This window comes from Rhinatrema bivittatum, chromosome 4 (genome assembly GCF_901001135.1).
Source record: "Rhinatrema bivittatum chromosome 4, aRhiBiv1.1, whole genome shotgun sequence".
NCBI lineage: Eukaryota > Metazoa > Chordata > Amphibia > Gymnophiona > Rhinatrematidae > Rhinatrema > Rhinatrema bivittatum.
This window is the reverse complement of record NC_042618.1, coordinates 435,346,729-435,371,025: the sequence shown is the minus strand read 5'-3', so window position 1 is coordinate 435,371,025 and position 24,297 is coordinate 435,346,729. Positions and strand designations below refer to the sequence as shown.

Genomic DNA, 24,297 nt, shown 5'->3' with positions numbered 1-24,297 from the left:
ATGGGGTGGGTCCCTTCTGTCAGGAGGTCCGGGGCTGGAATGAACTGCCTTGTGTGTAGAATACCATAGCTCTTCAGGGCAGGCACATTTATAAAACCAGCTGGACTCACTGGATGGGTGTTCAAATTCAACTCTACTGTGAATGATTTCCAAAGCATTAATATGAACAAATAAAGTGTCCAGATACATCCAGGGGTACAGGGTTTTAGTGTCTCTACCTCTGCGGATGTGGCCCTCAGGGCAGGGGCTTGGAACCTGTTTATCCTCCATGGGATGGAGAGACAAATGTCACAAGTTGGCTGAGGGTGTCCTAGTGGTGGATGTCCCCTTTGACACTCCCGATCTTCCTCCTGTACATGTCCTGTGTCCCCAGGGTAGAAACTCCTTTGAGGGGGGGGGTCTCCAGATGTTCTTCTCTCCTCTCCCTTGGATTTCTCTCCAAAACTGCAGGCAGTCCTTCCTGGAGGAAGTGTCTAATGATATGAAGTCTGCGAAACAATGCGACAAGGCTATAGCAAAAGCCAGAAGAATGCTGGGCTGCATAGAGAGAGGAATATCGAGTAAGAAAAGGGAAGTGATTATTCCCTTGTACAGGTCCTTGGTGAGGCCTCACCTGAAGTACTGTGTTCAGTTCTGGAGACCGTATCTACAAAAAGACAAAGACAAGATGGAAGCGGTACAGAGAAGGGCGACCAGGAAGGTGGAGGATCTTCATCGGATGACGTACGAGGAGAGATTGAAGAATCTAAATATGTACATCCTGGAGGAAAGGAGGAGCAGAGGCGATATGATACAGACTTTCAGATACTTGAAAGGTTTTAATGATCCAAAGACAACGACAAACCTTTTCCGTAGGAAAAAAATCAGCAGAACCAGGGGTCACGATTTGAAGCTCCAGGGAGGAAGATTCAGAACCAATGTTAGGAAGTATTTCTTCACGGAGAGGGTGGTGGATGCCTGGAATGCCCTTCCGGAGGATGTGGTGAAGACCAGAACTGTGAAGGACTTCAAAGGGGCGTGGGATAAACACCGTGGATCCATAAAGTCAAGAGGCTGCCAATGAAGAGTGGGTGACTCGCCAGAATAATGGCTACTGCCTGGAGACAATACCCTTATTCAATAAACGTACACATGCTTACTGTGACTCCAACATCGTTCTAGCTTCAACAGCAAGAGGAAATGTGGAATAAAGGATCGGCACTCACAAAGGGGGGGAGTAGCTGGCTTGTTACGGCGGTTACTACCCCAAACCAAATAAGCCTGTTACTTCAATTTCTATGCATATACAGCATAGTTCTCTGCTTCAACGGCAGGGGAGAAAAAAAAACTGATACTTCACACATCCAGCAGAGCTCTCTGCTTCAACGGCAGGGGAGAAGAAAAAAGGGTTCACACTCACAAAGCGGGGAGTAGCTGGCTTGTTACGGCGGTTACTACCCCAAACCAAATGTGCCTGATACTTCACTTTCGATGTATATCCAGCAAGGCTCTCTGCTTCAACAGCATGGGAGAAGAATAAACTGATACTTCAAGCATATCCAGCATAGCTCCCTGCTTCAACGGCAGGGGAGAAGAAAAACAACCAATAAGGGCTGTACAACATAGTCTAGGTAAAACAAATAAGCATGGGTGTAGCTTGCTTATTGCGGCGGTTACTTCCCCTACTTCCCCTACTACCCCTAACTAATCAAGCTAGATATTTCACTTGGATGCAGCTCCATCACTGCTCTCTACATTAATGGTGGGGGTGGAAGGGGAATAGAACAAAGAGCTAAGAGAAACAGATAAGTATGAGAGAAATGTGTGAGGCTTGCTGGGCAGACTGGATGGGCCGTTTGGTCTTCTTCTGCCGTCATTTCTATGTTTCTATGTTTCTATAAGGCCTTTTGCTGGAAATAGTTCTTACTGTCAGCTCTAGGTAAGGAAGGCTGGCAGAAAACAAAATCTTCCTTTCCTCTAGATGGAAAACACTGGAAAAACTTCTTCACCTCTGTGGGTAATGCAACGTCTCCTTGTTTGGGCAAAGGGGTGTGCAGCTGCCTTCTGACCTCCTGAGCAGGTAAAACAACCTCCCAGGAAGGCCAGGTCAAAAATAGAAAAAAAAAAAAAACAAGAAAAAACTGCAAAGTCTTTCTCTCTTCAACCTTCTTGCCAGCCCTGTACCAGGAATTAACAATTCAGCATCTCTCCCCTTCTTCTCTAGGCCGGGGGCCAGCACATATCCTGCTCTCTCAAAAGACACTCCACACTGCCACATACTGCTCTAGGCTAACCCCCCCTTTCAGGATAGGGATTATACCACCTCAGCCATCCTCAAGGGGAGATGCTATAGGCATGGTATTTTCCTCCTAGCTGTCTAAATTCAAGAGCAGAGATCTAGGGCCACCTAGTGGAGACCCAAGGGGTCTCTACACACAGAATATATGCAGCATGAGCAATGGCAGTGCAAGCTTTTCTACACTGTCCAGCAATGTGCGTCAGTTTTTCTTGGAAAGCATTATTCCTAGAGGTCAGGTTTTATGCCCTGTCAGACCTTGAGTTACCTGCTGAGACTGCCAACCAGGCTGCCAATTAATACAATGACTTCCTTGTTGGTTTCCTGTAAAAGAAGCTCCCAGACAATTTGTATTGTGGGTGTGTGTTCATAGACTCACATCTAAATCTGGCTGATGTCTTCGGAATCATTATTATACAGGGGCTTATGTCCTAAAGCACTAATGCAAATGTTAATGTGAGTTAAATAGGCCTTACCTCATGTTACTGCTTGGGTTCATGCATTTTAGTCCAAATTAGCCTGTGTTAATGTTGACATAGATCTGAGGTGGCTGAACAGACAAAATCTGTTAATAGGCTGCATCACCAGCAAATGCATGCAGAGCCACTCATTAATATTAAAATAGCTATTGCAAATTATGTTAAGCCATATATTATGCAGTAATCCCACCAGCTAATGCAAAAAGTAAACTAGACCTCCTCAAGAGCTTTTGTGAAAGCATGGACAGAATAATGTGCCAACCGATGTCCCGGTTCCAAACTCTTTCCATCTGAATAAAGCTTGAACGATCCCCCACTCCACATCCCCATCAGTGTGAATAAAGGGCCTACTGCAGCGCAAATAACACTCCTAGCCCCCTTTCCTCCCTGAGAGCATCCAAATAGGCTTAAGAAATTGAATATTCCTCCCAATGCCAGTTCACAGAGCACTGGCAATAAGATTCAGGGGAAGTGGCAGCCATGCCTGGGGAGGACACTGTTGGAAGGTGTTGGTATGACACAAGCAGCAATGAAGAGCAGTAGAAAGCAGTTCAGCCTAAGCAGTTCAGCCTATGGTCACAGGACACACAGTGTCTGCTGCAGCATATAAGGATAAATTCAACTTTCCTGCTTTCGCTTTTAGGTGGAAGCTGTGCAGCTCATTGCCGATGGTAGAGCACCTCGTGTACCGCAGTCCGAAGAAGGGGCCACATATGAAGGAATTCAGAAAAAAGAAAATGTCAAGGTACAATACAATTAAAACCGCTTTTCTGCCAGCACTTAGGGATATTGGTGAACTAGTTTTGTACAGAACTGCATTTGATTGCGTTGCTCTCTGTTTCAATAGTATTGCAAAAACTCTTGACTTCCACCCCCTACTCCCTGAAAAACAGAGACAGAAGTTGCAGCCAGCTCTGTAATAGGAACAAGAGTTTCCTTTATCCTTCACCACAATGCAAGAGTGGGGAAAGACAATAAGTCTTCATTTGGAAGCTGCTATGTCCTTTTACTAAAGTTTGAGACCTGTGTGATTGTTTCTCTGAAACAACTTTTGGGAATTTGTTCCACAAGGAACTGGAAAAGCTTTTGCAATGAGCGTTGTCTTACCTGGAAAGGTATAATTTTTTGGAAAGGTATAATCAAATAGTAAAGCCAACCACAGTATAAATATTTCCCTGATTCCTAGATATCCTGGGACCAGCCAGCAGAAGTTATCCACAACTGGATTCGAGGACATGATAAAGTGCCTGGTGCATGGACACTGATAGACGATCAGGTGTGTGAAATAAAGATATATCTTAGATGCAGCTGAGAAAAGTTTTCAACTTTCATATAAAAGAAAAAAAAAAAATATATATATATATATTTAATTAATGTTATGGAAGTGTATCTATATATTTTTTTGTATCAAGAACAGAAGCCCAAGTCTTCCTTTTGCTGTAATTGAGCTACCTGTCCTCCCTTTGCCTTTTGGCTCTCACATGCACTGCCATGTGTCCTGGAGCCTGAAGTTAGGTCCATGGGCCGGAGATAAAGGCCAGAGGCTGAGTGAGGACAGTGACTGAGAACTCTCTTTACTGGCCCTGCCTCTGCCCCTTCTCCTCTCTCATGCAGACTTCCTCTTCTTGCTGAAAGTAGCATGCATGGAAAAGGAGATGGTGGTGGTGGTGGCGGGTGTCAGTAAAACCATGCTGTCTGTCACCATCCCCACTGCTGCCACCATTCCGTTCTGCCCACGGGATTATTATTGGGGGTTGGAATGGAGAAGTGGGAGGAGGATCTTGGATAGTAGGAAACTAGACTAGAAGTGGGAGAGGCTTGAAGGAGTGAAAGATGAAGTGGAGCGGGTGAAAGGGTGGAAACAGGTGTGGTGGAAGGTTGGAGAAAGAAGGGAATATAGGTAGGAGAGAAGGTAATAAATAAGAATAGACTTAGAGAAGGAGAGCCTGGGGGGAGGGGGGAGATAAAGATGAAGGATGTAGGGAGATATGGCAAGGAGAGAAAGGTGAAGAGGAAGTGATCGAGAGAAGGAAAAGAGCAAAGAGAGAGAGAGATTGAAATGCTGTGAAAAAGAGAGACATCAGAAAGAGAGAGGGAGGGGAAGAAAGATGGAGAAAAAGAGGAGAGAAATTAAAGCAAAAGTAGGATGCAAAGGGGAACGAGTAAGAGGAGTCAGGAGAAGAGACAAGATGAAAGCAGAGGACAGACTGAGAGCCTAATGAAGCATAAAACTAGGAGAACTAAGGTAAAACAAAATCTTGTTTTACATATTGTAATATCTGACTTTGAGCATTTTAGTTTATATTTTACATATATAGTTTAGCTTGTTGTTATTTTTTTTACATATTGGGCCTGCTTTTAAAAAGCATTTACATGCTTAAAATTGAGTTTTACACCTGTAAATGCACTTTACCCATGAAAGCAGAGCTTAATTTGTAGACAAAAGGTGCAGTTAGTGGAGCTGGGTTTAAAAAAGGTTTGGATAAGTTCTTGGAGGAGAAGTCCATTACCTGCTATTAATCAAGTTTACTTAGGGAATAGCCACTGCTATTATTTGCATCAGTAGCATGGGATCTTCTAGGTGTTTGTGTCCTTGCCAGGTTCTTGTGGCCTGGTTTGGCCTCTGTTGGAAACAGGATGCTGGGCTTGATGGACCCTTGGTCTGACCCAGTATGGCATGTTCTTATGTTCTTATGAAGTGGAACTGTGGAAGGGGAGGAGAGATGTGCGGGGCCAGGTGAGAACTCTCTCTCACACAGGTACCCAAATCAAAGCCAGGTGGCTGCCCTAGGCTCAGGATAAGCAGCTCCGGAAATCTCTGTTCTCCTCTGCTTCCTCCAAGGGAGGGCCACAAATAATCCATGCAACCTCTGGGGAGCCTGAACTGATTTACACTGCCGCTTTCTTGGGTCCCAGAGAAAAAGTGGCAGGACACCGTTCTGGATTGTTCTGCCGGTAATGGACACAAAAAGGGGTTAAATTATCATAAATTTGAAAGTTGCGAGCAGTAGTTCTATTCATCAAGGCCAGGGTCGAAGCCTCTGTTCTTGCTCTGCAGTGTCTGCTTCGATATCACCATAAGAACATAAGAACTTGCATACTGGGTCACAACAAGGATCCATCAAGCCCAGCATCCTGTTTCCAACAGTGGCCAATCCAGGCCATAAGTACTTGGCAAGTACCCAAAAACTAAGTCAATCCCAAGCTACTGATGCCAGTAATAGCAGAGGCCATTCCCTAAGTAAACTTGATTAATAGCAGGTAATAGACTTCTCCTCCAAGAACTTATCCAAACCTTATCCCCTTCCCCTTCTGTTCCCTGCAATACTGGAGAGATGTGGGAAGGGGGATCAAGAGAGGATGGGATGGATTAGAGAGCAGATCTGACTGTTCTCGTCTCCAGCTTTACCCCCTCCTTTTCTCTTCCCTGCAGCTGCCCAAAAGTTCTGGCTTGAAAATAAATCAAATTAATTACTCAAAATAAATAAAGGATTTGTTGCCATGGGACTTACTATTGCAGGGGAATGGGAGGAAGGGGATGGAGGGGCATGAGAAGAAAATTGATGATGTAACTAATCAAAAAGGAATAAAAAGTGGTGGAGGAATGGAGGGGGAGAGAGTGGAATGAGTAAGGTGAATGAGGCGATAGAATGAGATGAGTATTATGTTTGATCTTGAGTAAGTGTTTGAAATACGAGTTGGAACAAATGGGTTTTGAGTGATTTTTTTGAAATGAGAAGGATTTGATATTGACCGGAGAGGGTTTGGAAGTGAATTCCATAGGATAGGACCGGCTACCGAGAAAGCTCTCTTTCTGGTAACATCTAGTCTGGCTTGTTTGGGTGGCCGTTCCCTCACAGATTAAGCCCTGCATGTAAGTGGGCTTTAGAAAATTGCTACAGTATATGCCATTGAATTGTCCATAGGATATTCACATGTAAGTGCACTTTATGCGTGTAAATGGCTTTTGAAAATTGCTGTGATAATACATTACATTTATGCGCATTAACTCTTTCTAAAATTATCTCCTAAATGTTTAGTAATAAACAAGTGACACTCCTCTGCTCTTGTTTATTTCCTGCACTTAGTATATGCAATGAAAATGCACATATCCAGTTCACAATGAGGTAAATTTTAAGAACCGTGCGCGGGCGCACACTTGTGCATGTTTTCCAGCACGTGCACATGGATGCGGCAATTTTATAACACACGCACGTATCTGCACATGTTATAAAATTGGCTATACGTGCGTATATGTGTGCCCAATTTTATATTGACATGCACAAATGCCGCCTTGCATGCATAAATAGGGGTGTTTTAGTAGCTTCGCGCACCAACGCAATAGCCCGTTTTCCCCGTCGCTCACAGCTCAGCCCAGTAAAGCAGAGGACTTTCTAATCACTTAGCTAACTTGCCTTCCTTTTACCCTATTAGCCCTGACCCTTAAAACCCCACTCACTAGCCTAGTTCTTTTTGTTTCATGACTTACATGCCGTACACAGCAGAAGTAAAGTTACGCGGCTAGGGACCCCGGCTGGTGTGCGTAAATACTTACGCACTGGTTTCATTCATATTTCCTGGAACACCCATGCCCTGCCCATGACCTGCCCTGTTACTTGCGTACCAGGAAACATGCGTGTACCTGTGCGTCTCTTAAAATGCACGGTGTGCGCTGGGGGTGATAGACGTGCATATCTCCCGGCTTTGGCTTGCGTATGGCTTTTAAAATTCACCCAAATGTCTTTTTTTTTCCAGATAGGGGAGGTCATGTTCATTGATTGTCATCCCTTCCCCATCCCTCCTCAAACATTCTCCCTACAGTCAATGCTACAAATTTGAGCTTTCTGTGAATGGTAGAGCATTCAAGTCAACTTCTCCCTTCTCTACCATTCTGGATAAATAGGGTCTCATCATACTTAGCACCCCGTGGAAGGGACTCTTGGGTCGTAAAGGTTTATGTTGCACAATATATCTAAGCTAGGCTTCTGTCAGCCTAATGAAAAGTGTTGCTGTCTGAAGAAAATCCTTTTTTTTTCCCAGGACGAATATGGCTGCTAGAATACTACACAACATGACGCTTCCCCTAAACCATTTCCTGCTACCTCTGTAGTGATGCAGTCTATGCACCATACCCTGATTTAAGGATCTGTGCAAATACCAAAAGAAATACAAATAGAGTAAAAGAATAAATGCAGGTTAGATTATGGATGCAAAGACACTGGTCAGGATGCTAGGTTAACCAAGGTATATGCAAATCAACTCCCAGTCAGTTTCTGCAAACCACTTTCAATCACCTGAGTTGCAAAAGCTAGGGCTAGGTTATGTGTCAACGATCGATCGCTCTCAGCATATGGGGACAGCGATGAGGCGTGCTGATTTAGGCTCTAACTGCTTTCACTGAACCAAGAAACCATCATTTCCCCTGTGCTTGCAGTTCACTGGGAACCATTTCTGTCTCAAAACAGCCATAGAGAGTCTCCGGCCAGAGCACACCAGCTCCTCCCACACAACCAGGAGGAGTAGAATAAATCTAAATAACTGAAACTACATCTCTGCATTTGCTTTAAATTAAAATTAAGGTGGATTTAAAAGCATTGACAACCAACATGTAAAGTAATTTGACCTAATTTTGGCATGAAAGCTGTTAGTGGATTATCATATAACCATGCAAAGATTACAGCGGCATCCCCACTTCTCTATTGACAGGCTGTGCATTGACTTTTATACAGGTGGTGACCTTCTATGGCTCGTCCTTACTTGAAGGCTCAATGCCCTCAGGTGAGCCACTGGCAATCCAAGGCGCTCTGAAGCCTGGCCTCGTAACCAAAAATGGGCTTGTTCTTTTCGGTAATGATGGGAAAATGGTAAGTCCTCATAAATAGATAAACAGTGTGCATTTTCTGTTAAGCTGGTTTGGCAGAGGAAGGCTGATGCTGTTGGACGAGCGGTGCTTTTGTGTTACAGCATGGCTTCTATAGGGTGGTCGTGCTGTTTGTTTTTATTTGGTTGATGTCCTTGGTGTTTTTGTAGGTCGCTTATTATGGTTATGTTGATGTCATTTTTTAATGTTTTTGTACACCACTCTGGCTGTTTTCGCTTCAGAGAGCACGAAAGTGGTTTATGAGCACTGTAAATAAATACATTTGGAGAGATTAAACCTGAATTAAAATTCCTTGTAAATACAGAAAAGCTAAAGGAGGAACACAATTACAAATATAAATTGTGGTTTTATTTAGTACAAAAAGAAGATGGGACATCCATAGTTTTCGCATACTCTTCTTTGTTCAGTGTACCGTCTCTGGGGAGGAAAGAATTTTTAACAGGCTTAATAAAAAAAAGTGACTATTCTCTGTAGTTAAAATACATTAATCATACTGCAATTTATATATAGTCAGAGCTTTCTGCTAGGGAGGCCAAATGTACATTCGGAGTGAATTTTAGCGTCTGGGTAAATAAGATACTGATGGGAGATTGTCTCATGTCACGCTCCTGGCTTGGAGCGTCCAGGTCAGCTTCTCCGCACGGCTGTCCTTATTTGTCCTTTTTGTAACATAACACATCCTGCTATTCTACTGCATGCTCTATTTACTAACCTGCCACATGCCTCAGTATACATCATCTACCATGGCTTCCATTATTTGGCAATGAAGCCTATGCACTAACAACACACGGAAATGCGCATTAATGTTCATCATGGGTTAGCAGAGAGACTCCACAGGGATGACCTCAGTCACCATAATCCTTTGTGTCTGATCGGGAAGTGGTTTATGATATGTATAGATATCACCCAGGTGCAAGACTGAGACCATGAAACTCTTTCCACTTCTGATTTTATCCCGATATTAAGTGAGAATCTAGACCCCAGGGCAACAATTGTATTGGCATGCCCTAGCATCTCCCCTCCAACTATTTCATGTAAGATCCTACCAAGAATAGTTTTGCATTTGTTGGTGTAGCAGTAGATTCTAACATCTACTTAAGCATCCTAATCTTAGACTTATGGGGTCAACTGCCTGGAAGGATTTTAATTCAATTTATTAATTTTTAAAAGTTTTATTATATTTCCTGGAAATTACTTAGATTTTTCTAATTTTTTTTTTCAGCTAATGGTGAGAAATCTTCAATTTGAAGATGGGAAAATGATTCCTGCATCTAAATACTTCTCAACTGGTGAAACATCAGCTGTGGAGCTTACAGAAGAGGAGACCAAGATGGCAGAAGAAATCAGGGTATGCAAGGAGAGCTGTAATTACACAGGCTTTGGGGAAATGTTAGATTAGCACATGTGTTACTGCACATAGGCCTAGCATCCCAGGAGTGAGAACTGGGGCACATTGCGGTCAATATTCAAAGGCATTTAGCTGGATAACTCACTACAATTCCAGTGTGGCTCTCTCATAGCCACACTGGAAGCTGCCAGGATTGCCGTACAAACGTATAGCGAACCCTGGGACAGAAAGGCCTCGAGTAAGGTACCAGGTGGGAGGGAGGATAATAGTTGGGATAGGGGCATGAAGAGAGGGAGGAGAGGAGGGGAAGTGGCATTGCTCTTATATTATCCTAATAGGTGAGGAGGGTTTGACTAACGATCTGACCCTAGATTGTTTTTTTTTGTTATTGATTACATTGGGGGGTTAGAGGCTCGTCCCTGCAGCCCCATTTGTGTCACTTTGAGTGAGGGAGCCATGATTTGGGCTGTTAGGCCCCTCGAGAGAGATATATATATATATATATATATATTTTTTTTTTTTTTTTTTTTAAATTTACTCAGCATGGCCATTTAACCAGCTACCTGCTTTGGAATATAGTTGGTTAAGTCCAAAATTAAGTGGTCACACAAAGCCAGATAACTTTAAATCTAGCTGGTGATATTCAAAGATAGCTGGTTAGGTTTAAAGGTTATCTGGCTAAAGTTAGACGGATAACTTTAATCCTTGATATTCAGCTGAATATCCTGGGTTACTTTAGCCGGATAAGTTAGGCATTTTAGGGTTCTTTCTAAATTCCTGTCTCGAGTGTTGCTGAGATCTGGGGGGGAAGGTGAGTTCTTTATCACTTCCAGCATTTTCAGAAACGCTACTTGGGGGGAAACAAGTGCGCTGACAGATGGAGGAGGTAGGAGGGGGGGGGGGGGGGGAGAGAAACACTTCTGAGCAGTGCTGCACAGACCAGCCAGACACTACAATTTAACCAGAACTCATTTGTAGATACTTTATTATTTTTCTAATTATTTTACTAAATAAATGCAAGAGGTGGGGGTAAGTAATGTCCCCCGTGGCCTGCAGTGGAATGATCCAATCCAGCTTCCACATCATGCAGCAGCATTGTACAGGAGAGAGATGCAGGAGATATGTCAGTGAAATGAATCAATCTGATTAGCTGCATGCATACTTGGTGATTTACCGTATATATTGCTATAAACACCATAAAAGGCTGTTAACGTGTTTCATTTACTGTTTCAGTGTCCTTGTCCATCGCTGTTTTTCAGACCAATAATTCTCAACCTGGTCCTGGAAGGCCACACGTTCGGTGTGGGTTTCAGGATATCCACACTGAATGTGCACGAGATATTTGCAGATAATGGAGGCAGTGCATACAAATATATCTCATGCACGTTCATTGTGAAACTCCTCAAACCCTGACTGACCGGGTGGTCCTTGAGAACTAGCTTGAGAACAGGGTTGTCAACCGGCTCCAGATTTTCAGGATGGGTTGATCTGGTCCTGGTTTTAATCCCCTGCACATGGGTATTTATAGGCTTGATTTTCTGAGGGAATGCAATAGTGAAATCAGAATAAGTCCCAGCATGCAATGGGTAAACCCAGGACCGGATCAACCTGTCCTGAAAATCCAGAGCTGGTTGGCAACCCTACGTGAGAACTACTGATTCAGAAAAAAGGAATTTATTGAATGTTTTGATATTTTGTTGCCCCAATTTTGTCACCATACCAGTAACATTCTGCTTTTTAGTGAGTAGATATTTTCTATAAGATGTAATATTATTTGCATCATTTTATGTCTGTCCTCTGCCTTTTGCAGTCTATCTGGAAAGGAATTTTAAGCAATATTTCTGCCGTTGAAGATTCCACAGACTTTTTCAAATCTGGAGCAGCGTCCATGGATGTGGTCAGGTAAAAAAAAAAACAAAAAACAGTTGCTGTTTCACAAATCTCATGGCAAAAACCACAACAAGACATTGAGCTAGAGGGAAACACCCTGACCACAGCCATGCTAAAAACAGGCACAAAGATAACAGTTACCTAATCTGCTGTACAAAGACAAAACTGAACATGTCAAAGACAAAGCACCTGATTTACTAAGGCTTTTTTCCTGTTCTCTGTCTATGGGAATAAAATTTAGCAACTTGGGCCCAAAGACATTAATTTATTTATTGATTTATGTATTTATTATTTGGAGTCAAAAACTACCCAGCAAAGGTGCATCATATTAGAGTGGCAGCATAGAATCGGAGATCAATAGCTGCTTAACAGTACTTAGCTCAGGCCCAAAGACTTGTGCGATGACGATCAGGTTGAACGTCCTAAACAATTTTTAGAATTCTTTTAAATTGTGGTGGGTCAGTTGGTGTAGTGACCCGCAGGTGAAAGTAAAAGGTGACCACTCCTCTCTGTGACAGCACAGGTTTACCTTGGTCTAGACCTGGAATAATGGAAGTTGTCATCAGATCTGTTGTTCCAAAAATGGTCTGATTTTTATTTGCAGGGAAAAGTTATTTACAAGCTGCTCCACCAGCACATTTGAGAGTACACAGTTCTTACAAATCTGTGCTGATTATTGGGACTGAATATCTCCCAGTTCATGTGGGGAGATCTCTGAAGTTACTCAATATTAGGGCTGTGCAGTCGTTTTTCCCAAATTAGGCAATTTCAATAGGGACAATAGGGACCAGAAGACCCATGTAGTCTGCTTAATCCTGAGGCAAAGCTGCAGAGCCTACCCCCTCTCAGAATTTGCTCCCTCGTCTAAGGATTCTTTGTGTCTAACTTGTGCTTTCTTGAATTCTTTTACTATTTTCCAATAATGTTTTCCAATTTTTTATTGTATTAATTGAATTCAATTACCTTTTGTTGTGCACACTTAAGGTTGGTAGAAGAGATCAAACAAAAATGTGGTGGACTGGAGCTACAGAATGAAGATGTCTACATGGCTACTACATTTCATGACTTCATACAGATGGTTGTGAGAAAATCAAGGGGAGAGGACAGAGAAGAATTAGTTATAGACTATGTAAGCCAGTAGTGTTTTGTTTTTATATTGTTCAAGTTTTCTATTTTTTTGTGGACAATTTTCAAAGGAATTTGCCTGGGTAACTAAGCAGTTACCCAGTATGGGCTAGATTTTAAAAGCCCTGCGCACAGAAATCCTGCCGGATTTACCAGCCCAGGGCACTCGCGCACCGGCGAGCCTATTTTGCATAGGTTGCCAGCAGGCGCAAAGGCCCGGGACGAGCGTAAGTCCCGGGGCTTCGTAAAAGGGGTGGGAGGGGGCATGTCCGGGGTCAGGGGGCAATCCAGGGCGGGTCCGGGGGCGTGGCAACGGTTCAGGGACGGGAGGGCAGTCCCGAGTCCCCCGGCACTGCGGCCTGTGCCGGGGATGCCAAGGCGGTAGGCGTAACTTGCACAACAAAGGTGGGGGGGGATTTAGGTAGGGCTGGGGGGTGGGGTAGATAGGGAAAAGTGGGGGGACGCGGAAAGGAAAGTTCCCTCTGAGGCCGCTCCGAAATTGGAGCGGCCTCGGAGGGAACGGAGGTAGGGTGCGCGGCTTGGCGCACACAGGCTGCCGATTTTGCCCAGCCTTGCGCGCGCCGATCCCGGATTTTATAAGATACGTGCAGCTACACGCGCATCTTATAAAATCCGGCGTACTTTTGTTCGCGCCGGTTGCGCGAACAAAAGTACGCGCACGCGTACTTATTTAAGATCTACCTCTAAATATATTAAGCTGAAAAATGCCTTCCCCTCAGTGACAGAGAGTCTACATTCTGTTTCACAGCTGTAAAGCAGGTGCAAAGCATGCGGGTTCAAAAGTAGCCACGATCCCCATTGGCCCTGAATTTTCAAAGCAAAACTCTGCGAGGAGTTTCCCTTTGAAAATTAGTTTACAGATCCATGGGTATAAAGAATTACTCAAGCTCCCTATTGGGTTTGAGAATTGCTTCCCAGCCTTTTTTTTTTTTTTTTTTAAAGGGGAGATGATCTGTGAATTGAGATTAATTTTTGTGACTGTATAAGTAGCATACTGATAAGATTGTCTGAAGTCAAGTGCAGCTTCTGGGTCAGCTTCTCCACAAGCTGTTCCTATGTCCTCTGTGACATGACATGTCCCTGCTATTGTGCCCCTCTGTCCTCGCACACAGGATAGTCAGTTGTGTCTAACCATGAGATGATTTAAGTCTAAATTTCATATCTGACTTTACCTAGGTATTATGTGCAATAATCTTTACCCTATTATTAGGGTAAAGATTATTGCACTGACCTCTTCTAACATCTGTCCCATAATGACTTATCACACCTCGTGCAGAATAAGCACCATTTTAATTTTGCATTTCTTACTGTAGCACGAGTCTAACATCTACCCATGCATCCTCATTTTTATATCTACAGCTCCCTTATATTTTGTTTCCTTTCTTCTGAGATTAGATGGAAAAAAAAATTTGCTTGAAAAAAACCCAAATCTAATGTAGAATAAAAGATTTGCATTTTTTTAATTATTATTTTTGTTAGGCCATGCAAAATGTTAACAACATGACTGTGAAGATGCCATATCAGTGCTTTATAAATGGACAATTTGTGAATGCTGATGATGGGAAGAAATATGATACGATAAACCCAACAGATGGATCTGTAAGTATTAGCATCTATAGACAGTAAAAAGAAAACATGATCAGACTGTAAGCTACAATTACTGCATGGTAGAGGCTAGGAAAGCTGAGGGCCAACACCAGGGCAGAGTCTGCAGGAATGAGCCAAGCTAGATCAGAGCAATTCCTTTTGGTGTTGGTGGTTTGACAAAATCTTTAGGAGTCTGGAAGTATTGCATATTGTTAACTAGTCCAATTACATTTTCTGAAAGTGCAGCATATTTACGGAAGACTATATATATATTTTTTTGTGAACTGTATTCTCAAATAAAATATGTAGGAAATATAACACGACAATGTTTGTGATCATCAATACATAGAGTGCCTTGTAAAAGAAAGGTCTTCACACCTATGTGCATTATTTCAAATTCTGCTGCCTAAAAAATAATCTACCAGACTGAAAACTATTGTAGTCCAGAATAGTGGTAAATTAGAGGGGGTTTTTTTTATGTGCAGCTCATGTCTGCTCAGAATATGAATGCTAGTATCATTTGTGACAATATAGCAAGGCAGCATAAGATGGAAATGCTGGAAAATAGAAATGCTTGTTTTTATTTATTTATTTATTTATGTATGTATGTATGTATTTTAAAAGCTTACATTCTGCTCATGTCCATAGTTCATGGCAGATCACATTAAAAAAAAACCAGATAAAAAAAATGTGACAAGCAACACTACAAAAAAAACAAATGCCAAACCAGTGCCATGCAGTCAATGGCCCGTGCCGGAGACTGCAAAATATAAAAACATAAAAATAGTCTTCCAGCAAACAAGCAAAAAAATAAATAATAACATCATATAATGACACAGAAAATAAAAACTGCAAACAATAAAAATATTAATGAAAAATACTACCTGTCCACTGCTTAAAATGAGTCCCTCCAACAAACGTCATCGTCTGTGTGAAAAAAGCCTTTACAAAATTGTAAACATGGAAGTACAAATCAAAGGACTTGCCAATCTGGGTCAGACTAAGGGTCCATCAAGCCCAGTTTCCTGTTTCCAACAGTGGCCAATTCACGCTATAAGTGGCAGGATCCCAAGGGGTAGATAGATTCCAAGTTGCTTATCCCAAGAATAAGCAGTGGATTTCTGCAACTCTATTTTAATAATGGTTAATGGACCGTTTGTCCAGGAACGTGTCTAAAACTTGTCATAATCTGAAGATGTTCTGGGAGTATATTCCACAACAAGGGTTCCGCAATAGAGAATGCTCAATCTTGTGCCTCTGTCAAATGAACTACACAAAATGAGGATACTTCAAACAAGCACTATTAGCAGAATGAAGACACAAAAATATACAAAAATGAATGCATCCAAGGAGCACAGTTGTTATTTAACAGCTTATGTATTAAAATAAAGACTTTGTACTTAATGTGGCATTCAATGGACAACAAATCAAGGACTATAAAACCGGAATTATATGATTGCAGGTCCTAGTGCCAGCAATAGAATTCTGCACAATTTGCAAAGCTCTCAATTCATTAGCAGGTATACCCATGAACAGAGAATTGAAATAGTCTATCCCGGTGAGCATGAGAGCCTGCAAGACTGAGTGAAAATCAGAAGCCACAAGCAAAGGTTTCAACCTGCGAAGCATAAGCAACTTGAAATCAAAGACCTAATCTGAGACCACATTGAAAGATCAGGATCTAAAATAATGCCAACATTTCAGACAGATGATGAAACCTGTATTTCAAGGTCCTCAAATTTAAAGCAAGACGTTGCATCACTAAGTGGAAACCTGATTAAGATCATGATTTCAGTTTTGTCTAGGTTTAAGAACTAGACAATTATGAGCCAGCCAACCTCTGATGAACGAAAGATAAATTTTCAGTAAGTCATTAGTCGCAGACCAGGAAGACAACTTGGGTAGAAAAAATTGAATATCATCAGCATGATTGGGTGTAATTGACACACAAGCTGGATAAAATCTTGTGTGGGGGGAAGGCCCTATAGATGTTGAACAAAACCGAAGAGAGTGCAGATCTCTGCGGAAGCCCAGTTGTCACGTGATGCTTCTAGAGGAAGCTGTGGCAATAGCTACTTGTTGTGCACAGTCAGACATATATGAGGTAAACCAGTGGAGTACTATACCTGCTATCCCAATTTCTGCTAGATGATAAAAGATGACATGGTTGAGCATATCAAATGCCAAAGAAATGTCAAGCAACACCATCGCATAACTAATATCTCTATCGAAGCCATGTCTGATCGTATCAAGACTGGATAACCACAAGGTTTCAATATTGAAAAAATTCCAGAAGCCAAATTGGAACTAATCTATCATATTATTGCAAAAATTCATCCAACTGGTTCAGAACTGCACTTTCAATAATCTTTGGAGGAAAAGGCAGCTTAGAAATAGGTTTGTAGTTTAACCAATAAGCCTTGATGCTTTTCATGCAACTGCAACAATTCCTTAGACGGCAGATGAAAATTTCCCATTCCAAAATGCCCATGCATTCCATTTGATTTCAGAGGTGTAAATGCCATTTTATGCTCATAAAACTGAATTTTATATTTAAAAGTCTGTACTTAACTGGCATAAAATCGAACTTTATGCATGTATGTGTATGCATGACCCGCCAAAAACCATCAGCATGAATGCACAGCCCTCCTGGAAAATAGGATGAGGTGTCTCAGTTTAAGAGTGATCTGTTTCCTCTAAGCTCCAACAATCAGTCCATCTCATCTGTTGAAAGACACTTGAGGGAGGCTTTCAAGATCCCACCATTGAATAGTGTGGAAGGATCAGCAGGTTCAAAATGAACAAGGCCAAGTAACTGTGCACAGCGTTCCTTGAGGATTCCTTTGAGGAGAAACCAGTCGCGTTATCCTCTTGGTTTCCTTCTTTTTTGAAATAGGTAAAAGAGTTCTGTGATAAGGCTTTTTTTTTTTTCGTGTTAGGAAGAGTTTGTGTATGGGTGAGAGGATGTGGCTTTTTCCTGATAGGCTGACAGGGAGCAAACGGAAAGCATTTTTGCAGATATGCAGGTAAATTCTACTTGTGATATTCTTGTGTTTAATTAAGTTAGCCAATGTTTGATATATATCTAATTCTTTTTATCCTAAACAGCTCAGAAAATTCTAGATTCTGAGATTATTGTACAGCAGCGCTTCCCAAACTGTCCTGAGGTCCCTACAGCCAGTTGGGTTTTCAGAATATCCACAATGAATATGCATGAGATAAATGTGCATACCGTGGAGACTCAGGATATGCAAATTTCTGTCATGCAGATTCATTAGGGATATCCTGAAAACCCGATTGGCTGTGGGGTCCCCAAGACAGGTTTGGGAAGCCCTGCTGGTACAGTCTGGCGGTGGTGACTTAGTGGATGGTTGACCAGTGTGATATTGTTTTGGATTAATGGCATTGGAAGGGCCTCATATCTTGCACTTTTCTTTTTGGATTACTCAGTTGTTATTACTAGTACGTTACATTGTCTCCCTATACTATAGAATTGGAACCTGAATTTTGGGGAGGGCTTAATCGAGAGTAAGGAAATGGGTAATTTCTTGAGCCGTATTTCTGTCTCCGCTGATGGAACCGGATTGTGCAATTTCTGTATGTCTTTCATGCAAATTTGGGAAAGCTTGTATAAATAAAAATGTAATAATAATAATGGGTTGGGGCAGGTATCCAAATACCCATCTTACTCACGGGTCTGTACAGCTGCTGAAGCTTTTTGAACTTATTTGATTGCTTACTAATCAGTTTGAAATTGCTGCCTAAAATTAAAAAGAAAAAAAACCCCATTGTGTCAGTAGAGCCAGGGCCTGCCCTATTCCCCAGTACTTCTGGGCTGAGAGCTGACTGTCTTCTCACAGGTGATATGCAAAGTGTCGTACTGCTCGGTGGCTGACGTAGACAAAGCTGTAGCGGCAGCTAAAGATGCCTTCGAAAACGGAGAGTGGGGGAAAATGAACGCAAGGGACCGAGGGAGGCTGATGTACAGGTGAGGGACTCTCGCCAAAGGACTTTGACGGGTGGGATTTTAAGCTAATTTACTTTTTCACTCAGTATTGTAACACAATACATCATTTCAGCCTTCATCTTCAGTCAATATAGTAACTAACCTCTGAGATTTTAGCTACCGTATTGTGCCACACTTTTAACTCCTTTTGATACATTTTTGCAAGCACTCAAAGTGAATTTCAAAGTTCTAGTAGTGTTATTGGTCCTGAAGCTACTTACATCTTTTAGGTAGTGCTATCTGCAGCATCTTTTCTTTACCTAGAAAGATTCAAATTTCGAAGACGGGGAAAATGTATTTTGAAGACTAATAAATTGAATAGGTTGGGGCAAATCTTTTTTTTTTTTTTTTTGAATGTTATACCAGCATCATTACCAGATGGAGATCTTGGCAGTCAGCTCACAGGGATGGACATCTTTCAGTCCTCGGTTCTGGTAAACTGTGTGCGCCCTTTCCCTGGTCTTACGCAGCCCGTTCAAATGCCAACTGGTTTTTAGCCAGGCTGTGTGCCCCTTGAGGGGTGACTAAAATCAAAGAGATGGGAGTCCCTTTCTCTAACCATTAACAATTTTGAAGCTAGACATGGCTAGCAGTTTCGCTAGATGGTCAAGAAATTTGAAATTTGAATAAGCTGTTCTTTGAACGAGGTAATTTCTAGTGGAGTTGAGTGCAGACGGGTCGCCAAAGTAGAGAAATTCTGTCAGAGAGAGCCCTAAAAGCGAGAGCTATTGTCAAACAAAAGCAGGTGCCTCTGGAAATGTACTTTTTTCATGTGCACTGTCTTCCTTGGGTCAAAGACTTGCAGATCTGATGGAGGAACACCAAGAAGAGCTGGCAACAATCGAAGCAATTGATTCGGGAGCTGTGTACACGTTAGCTCTGAAGACCCACGTGGGAATGTCTGTGCAAACATTCAGATACTTTGCCGGATGGTGTGACAAAATTCAGGCAAGTGTAAAGTTTCTGTACCTACCTGTGCCTTCTGCTCCTCTTTTCTACTATTGTTGTTTTTTTAATTTACAAAAGGACATTTTAAGTAGCTGAATGGACTAAACTGTGCACCACTACAGTGCCTCCACTGAGAAAATAGGCTTACTGTCTGTGGTCTCACTATACAGTATATATAATCTCTAGCAATACAATTGCCATGCACTGTTATTCCATACATCTATTCTTTAATAAATCTACACTTCAATTTGCATATCCCAGGATGATGCAGACTTGTTGTCAAGTGGCGAGGTGTACAGAATTCACCCAGGGCATTTGCCCTTAGAGCTAAAACATCAAAGTGATCGTATAAATAAGCAAGGTTGTTTGTTTCTAATGCTGTGTATCCCTCTGCACCAAGAAATATTTTCATGGTTAGAGCGTTGCTGCATCAAGAAGCAGAAAATTAACTTTTTTATTTCATTAGCTCTGGTAGGCTTTTGGATTGCAATGTACAGTATCTAAAGCGATACGAGAGACCACATGAATACTTTGATTCCCAAGACTCCTCTGAATGGTGTGACCACCGTAGCTCCAGCTTTAGAGCAGACTCAGAGTCCAAATTCCTGGCATCCATGATGGAGGAATTGATCAATTATTATCAGCTGCTGTAGACAGAACTAGTTAGAGAATTTGCAGTTATTAAAATAGGTTGAAAGGGGTGGGTCCCTTTACTCCAGTCAGCTACCATCCACAATGCCGTTCTTTCCTCCCTTCCCCATCTTCCCTCTGTGGCCCTGTTTCAGACCCAGGAAGGCCCAACTGACTGTAAAAGCTGCAGCCAAAGGGCTGACCCCATGGCTCAGGCTGCAATGCAGGACATTAGAGTTTGAGGTTCCTGTCCAATAGCCTCAGGAAAGGTCGCCAAAGGGACTATGTGTTTGATCCGAGGGATGGAAGACAGCTACGGCTTTCATAGCCACCTCTGCCGGCCAGAAGGAACAGCGTTGAGAGTAAATCTGGTTGGAGACTTCCTTCCACCCCTCCTGGCCAGTGGGGGCTCGTGTGTGGCCCAGGCATGCTGTCTGGGGTGTAAAAACAGGGAAAAATGGAGAGTGTGAGGGGAAACAGTGAGAAGCTGCAGCAAAGGCAAAAAAACAGAAAAGTGAACAGAATATTTTTCATGAATGGTATGACATTTACATTTTTTTATTTTGAGCTGTTTTTATCTAAAACTGTATTTTTCTATTTAGGGTTCCACAATCCCAATTAACCAGGCGCGTCCGAATCGTAACCTAACATTTACCAAAAAAGAACCCTTAGGGTAAGGCTCTTTTATATAGTAATAGCAGGAAAAGTGGAATATTCTAGATATAGTAGCCTTGGGTCTCTCCCCACCCCTCATGCATTTCTTATGAGAAAACTCCCAACTGTATCCCCCCCCCCCCCCAATCACTCACCAGCTTTGAAAAGTGGAACAGTCCGATGGCCCCTCCACACAAAGTTTGCTGGATCCAGCCATTTTAAAGTTATGAAGGGGGGAGGGGATGGGATACTCACACAAACCACAACACACACAGACATTCAGTACCAACATAAGCTGCCCCCACCCCCTCCCACCTCACTCCCCATGTTTTTTACCTGACCTCTCAACCTTATTCCCGCCCCTGTTCTCGGTGCCTGTCCCAAGAATGCTCACTCATGTTAGGGCTATAACCACCATGGCCCGTCCATGCAGGCCTTCTCAGCTGATGTATCCATGGCCACTCTGTGAAAGCCTGATGCTGTCGACCATTCACTGCCCATTTGCTTGTATTCCCCCCTCGGTGGCTCTGCAAACACTCAGGCCCACCCCTTCATTTCTTCTACCCCGTTACCCCTTACCTGTCTGCACCCCTGCGCTCTGGGTGTGCTATGGTGACCTTTTGGTTGCCCCTCCCTCTGCCAGTAGGCGTCTGCTACCCTCTCAGTAAAGAAGCATTTCCTTATGGTCCCTTTGAACCGTCCTCCCTCTACTTACAGATCATGAACCCCTGCTCTTGCATTTCAATTTCTATGTAAAATTTCACCTTCCCATACTTTATAGAAGCCTGTCAGATAATAAAAAGATTTCTGTCATGTCTCCTTTAGCCCTTCTTTCCTTCAACCAGTATGTTTTAAGCATCACAAGCCTTTCTTTGTAGAGTTTGTTCTGCAGGCCCTGCATCATTTTTCTGAACCACTTCCATCCTCTCCATGCCCTTGCGAAGATATAACCACCCCCCCCCCCCCGAACTGATCTGTACTCAAGGCGGGAGACTCACTAAAGACACCTATAGCGGTGTCCTGCTGCTTAGACCACTGAGCATAGTCTTAGCTTTCCCAGTTGCTTTTCTTGTTTTCAAGGACAATATCTGGTGGCTACATTTAGCTGGTATGCAGCAACTCCATTCTGAAACTTTCCTTTTCCTTTTCTGGATTTTTAAAGCGTCTGCGCCATCGTAATCCCGTGGAACTACCCTCTGATGATGCTTGCCTGGAAGAGTGCGGCATGCTTGGCTGCTGGCAACACGCTGGTTCTGAAGCCAGCACAGGTAAAATCTCTGGGAGCCTGACCTTTCCTCCGGGCTTTTTAACATTTCTTTTCAGCATGTGTAGAAGGCATCTAGGGGTTGGTTCCCTCTCTCTCTTTCCACTGACACAGTGACTTCTTTTAAATTGCACTGATCAGGTCCAGACTTGGGGAAAAGCCCGCATGGTACCACACATACAGGCCGCACTGTTAACCCACGTTTGGACGCGCGTTTTCGACCCACTATTACCCCTTACTGAATAAGGGGTAAAGCTAGCGTGTCGAAAACGCGCGTCCAACCCCCCCCCCCCCCCGAAACTAATAGCACCCACAACATGCAAATGCATGTTGATGGCCCTATTAGTTATTCCCACGCGATTCAGTAAGTAAAATGTGCAGCCAAGCTGCACATTTTACTTTCAGAAATTAGCGTCTACCCAAAGGTAGGCGCTAATTTCTGCTGGCACCGGGAAAGTGCACAGAAAAGCAGTAAAAACTGCTTTTCTGTACACCCTCCAATTTAATATCATGGTGATATTAAGTCGGAGGTCCCAAAGTAAAAAATAATTAAAAAAAAAAAATTTAAATCGGCTCGCGGGTTGAAAACCGGACGTTCAATTTTGCTGGCGTCTGGTTTCCGAACCCGTGGCTGTCAGCAGGTTTGAGAACTGACGCCAGCAAAATTGAGCGTCTGCTGTCAAACTCGCTGACAGCTGCTGCTTCTGTCAGAAAAGAGGCGCTAGGGAGGCGATAGTGTCCCTAGCGCCTCTTCTTACCGCGGGCCCTCATTTGCATGTGGGCCGATACTAAATCGTGCGCACAGGAGAGTGGCCTCTTGAATTGAATTATGACAAATCTAAAGCCTTGCCTGTCAATATATTTCTGCCACACCGGTGGCGGGGTCCCTTTCCCTTGAGCTGGGCTCCTTCTTCTATACGCAATTTGGGAATTTGACTGGTTGCCAAGAACAAAAATTTATATGAGGTGAATATTACACCTGTAGTTGGTAAATCAAGGCTCCAGCTTCGTTGTTGGAAAGATCTTCCACTATATTTTTTGGGGTGCTGTGCTCTTGTCAAAATGGTGGTCCTCCCAAGGTTTCTCTACTGTCTTCAGATGTTCCCTGTTTGGCTGAAGGAGGATATTAGAGCTTTTCATTCTATGGTTGGTTCATTCCTTTGGGGAGGAAAGTGGGCTAGGGTCAAATTTGATGTGCTCAGGCTTGACAAGAGACTGGGTGGAGTGATGCCGCCTGACTTACGTTTATACAACATTGCTTGCCTTATGTGTCAAATTCATGATTGGGCCGTGGGACATACTAAATTCGATGTTGAAGGTTTGTTCCAAGACTGGGTTGCCCCTTTTTTTGCCCCTCAACCTTCTGCACTTACCCCCCACAAGCATGGCTTCGGTGCTCCCCATACCGTTTGGTTGAGAGCTTACAACAAGATGTGGTGATGGTGGTGTCAGTCGATTGGGCATAGTAGTCGTGCCTCTCCCTTCCTATCCTTCGTGGGTAACAATGACTTTATACCGGGTCGGGGGAATGGTGTCTTCAAGGCATGGGCCAACAAAGGCTTCTGCATTCTCTCCTAATGGGTGAATGGGGAAACTAATGCTTTTCATCCCTTTCAGCAGCTACAGACACAGTGGGAGATCCCCCAAAAGCAGTTCTTTGCATATTTACAAGGATGTCACTTTAGTTATCAAACTTGTAAGGGAGATCTTAGTCTATTAGTCATGACTGATGTGGAAGACTCTTTCTTTGACAAGCCCCCTAAGTTTAATAAAAAGAATTGCAGTATGGATCATGCAATTGAAGCCCACTCTACCTGACCCGCATCTAACCCATTTGGCTAATGGGTGGAGGATTGAATTGAGGGAACCTGTCTCAGTTAAAATCTTAAAGAGGGCCTTCTTGGGATTTTGGCGGCAATTACCATCTGCAGCTCTGTGAGAGATCCAATTTAAATTGCTGCATAGGGCTTATTTGTCTCAAACGCAGGGGGTTAAAATGCAAATTTGGAATTCTGACCACTGCCTCAAATGCAACGTCCAAGTATTTGTCATATGTTCACTGGATGTCTTAAGTTAAACAGTTACTGAACACAAATTCGTGGACTTGTGGAACAAGTATTTGGCAGATCGGTTCCCTGGTTGAGAGCTTTATTTTACCTGCATTTGCCCAGTGACAGCGCTCCCATCCC

The 24,297-nt window shown here is 42.9% G+C and overlaps 1 protein-coding gene across 1 annotated transcript in view; it reads left to right on the top strand.

Annotated features, from left to right (window-relative positions):
- Positions 1-24,297, top strand: part of ALDH1L2 (aldehyde dehydrogenase 1 family member L2) — an 84,838-nt gene that overhangs the window by 34,404 nt on the left and 26,137 nt on the right. The window contains exons 5-15 of the mRNA XM_029601528.1: positions 3,398-3,499; positions 3,941-4,030; positions 8,484-8,618; positions 9,858-9,983; positions 11,794-11,885; positions 12,858-13,002; positions 14,499-14,618; positions 18,467-18,594; positions 19,410-19,560; positions 20,793-20,863; positions 22,007-22,112. Coding sequence (XP_029457388.1) covers positions 3,398-3,499; positions 3,941-4,030; positions 8,484-8,618; positions 9,858-9,983; positions 11,794-11,885; positions 12,858-13,002; positions 14,499-14,618; positions 18,467-18,594; positions 19,410-19,560; positions 20,793-20,863; positions 22,007-22,112 — 1,266 coding nt within the window. The remainder of the gene's footprint in view (positions 1-3,397; positions 3,500-3,940; positions 4,031-8,483; positions 8,619-9,857; positions 9,984-11,793; positions 11,886-12,857; positions 13,003-14,498; positions 14,619-18,466; positions 18,595-19,409; positions 19,561-20,792; positions 20,864-22,006; positions 22,113-24,297) is intronic.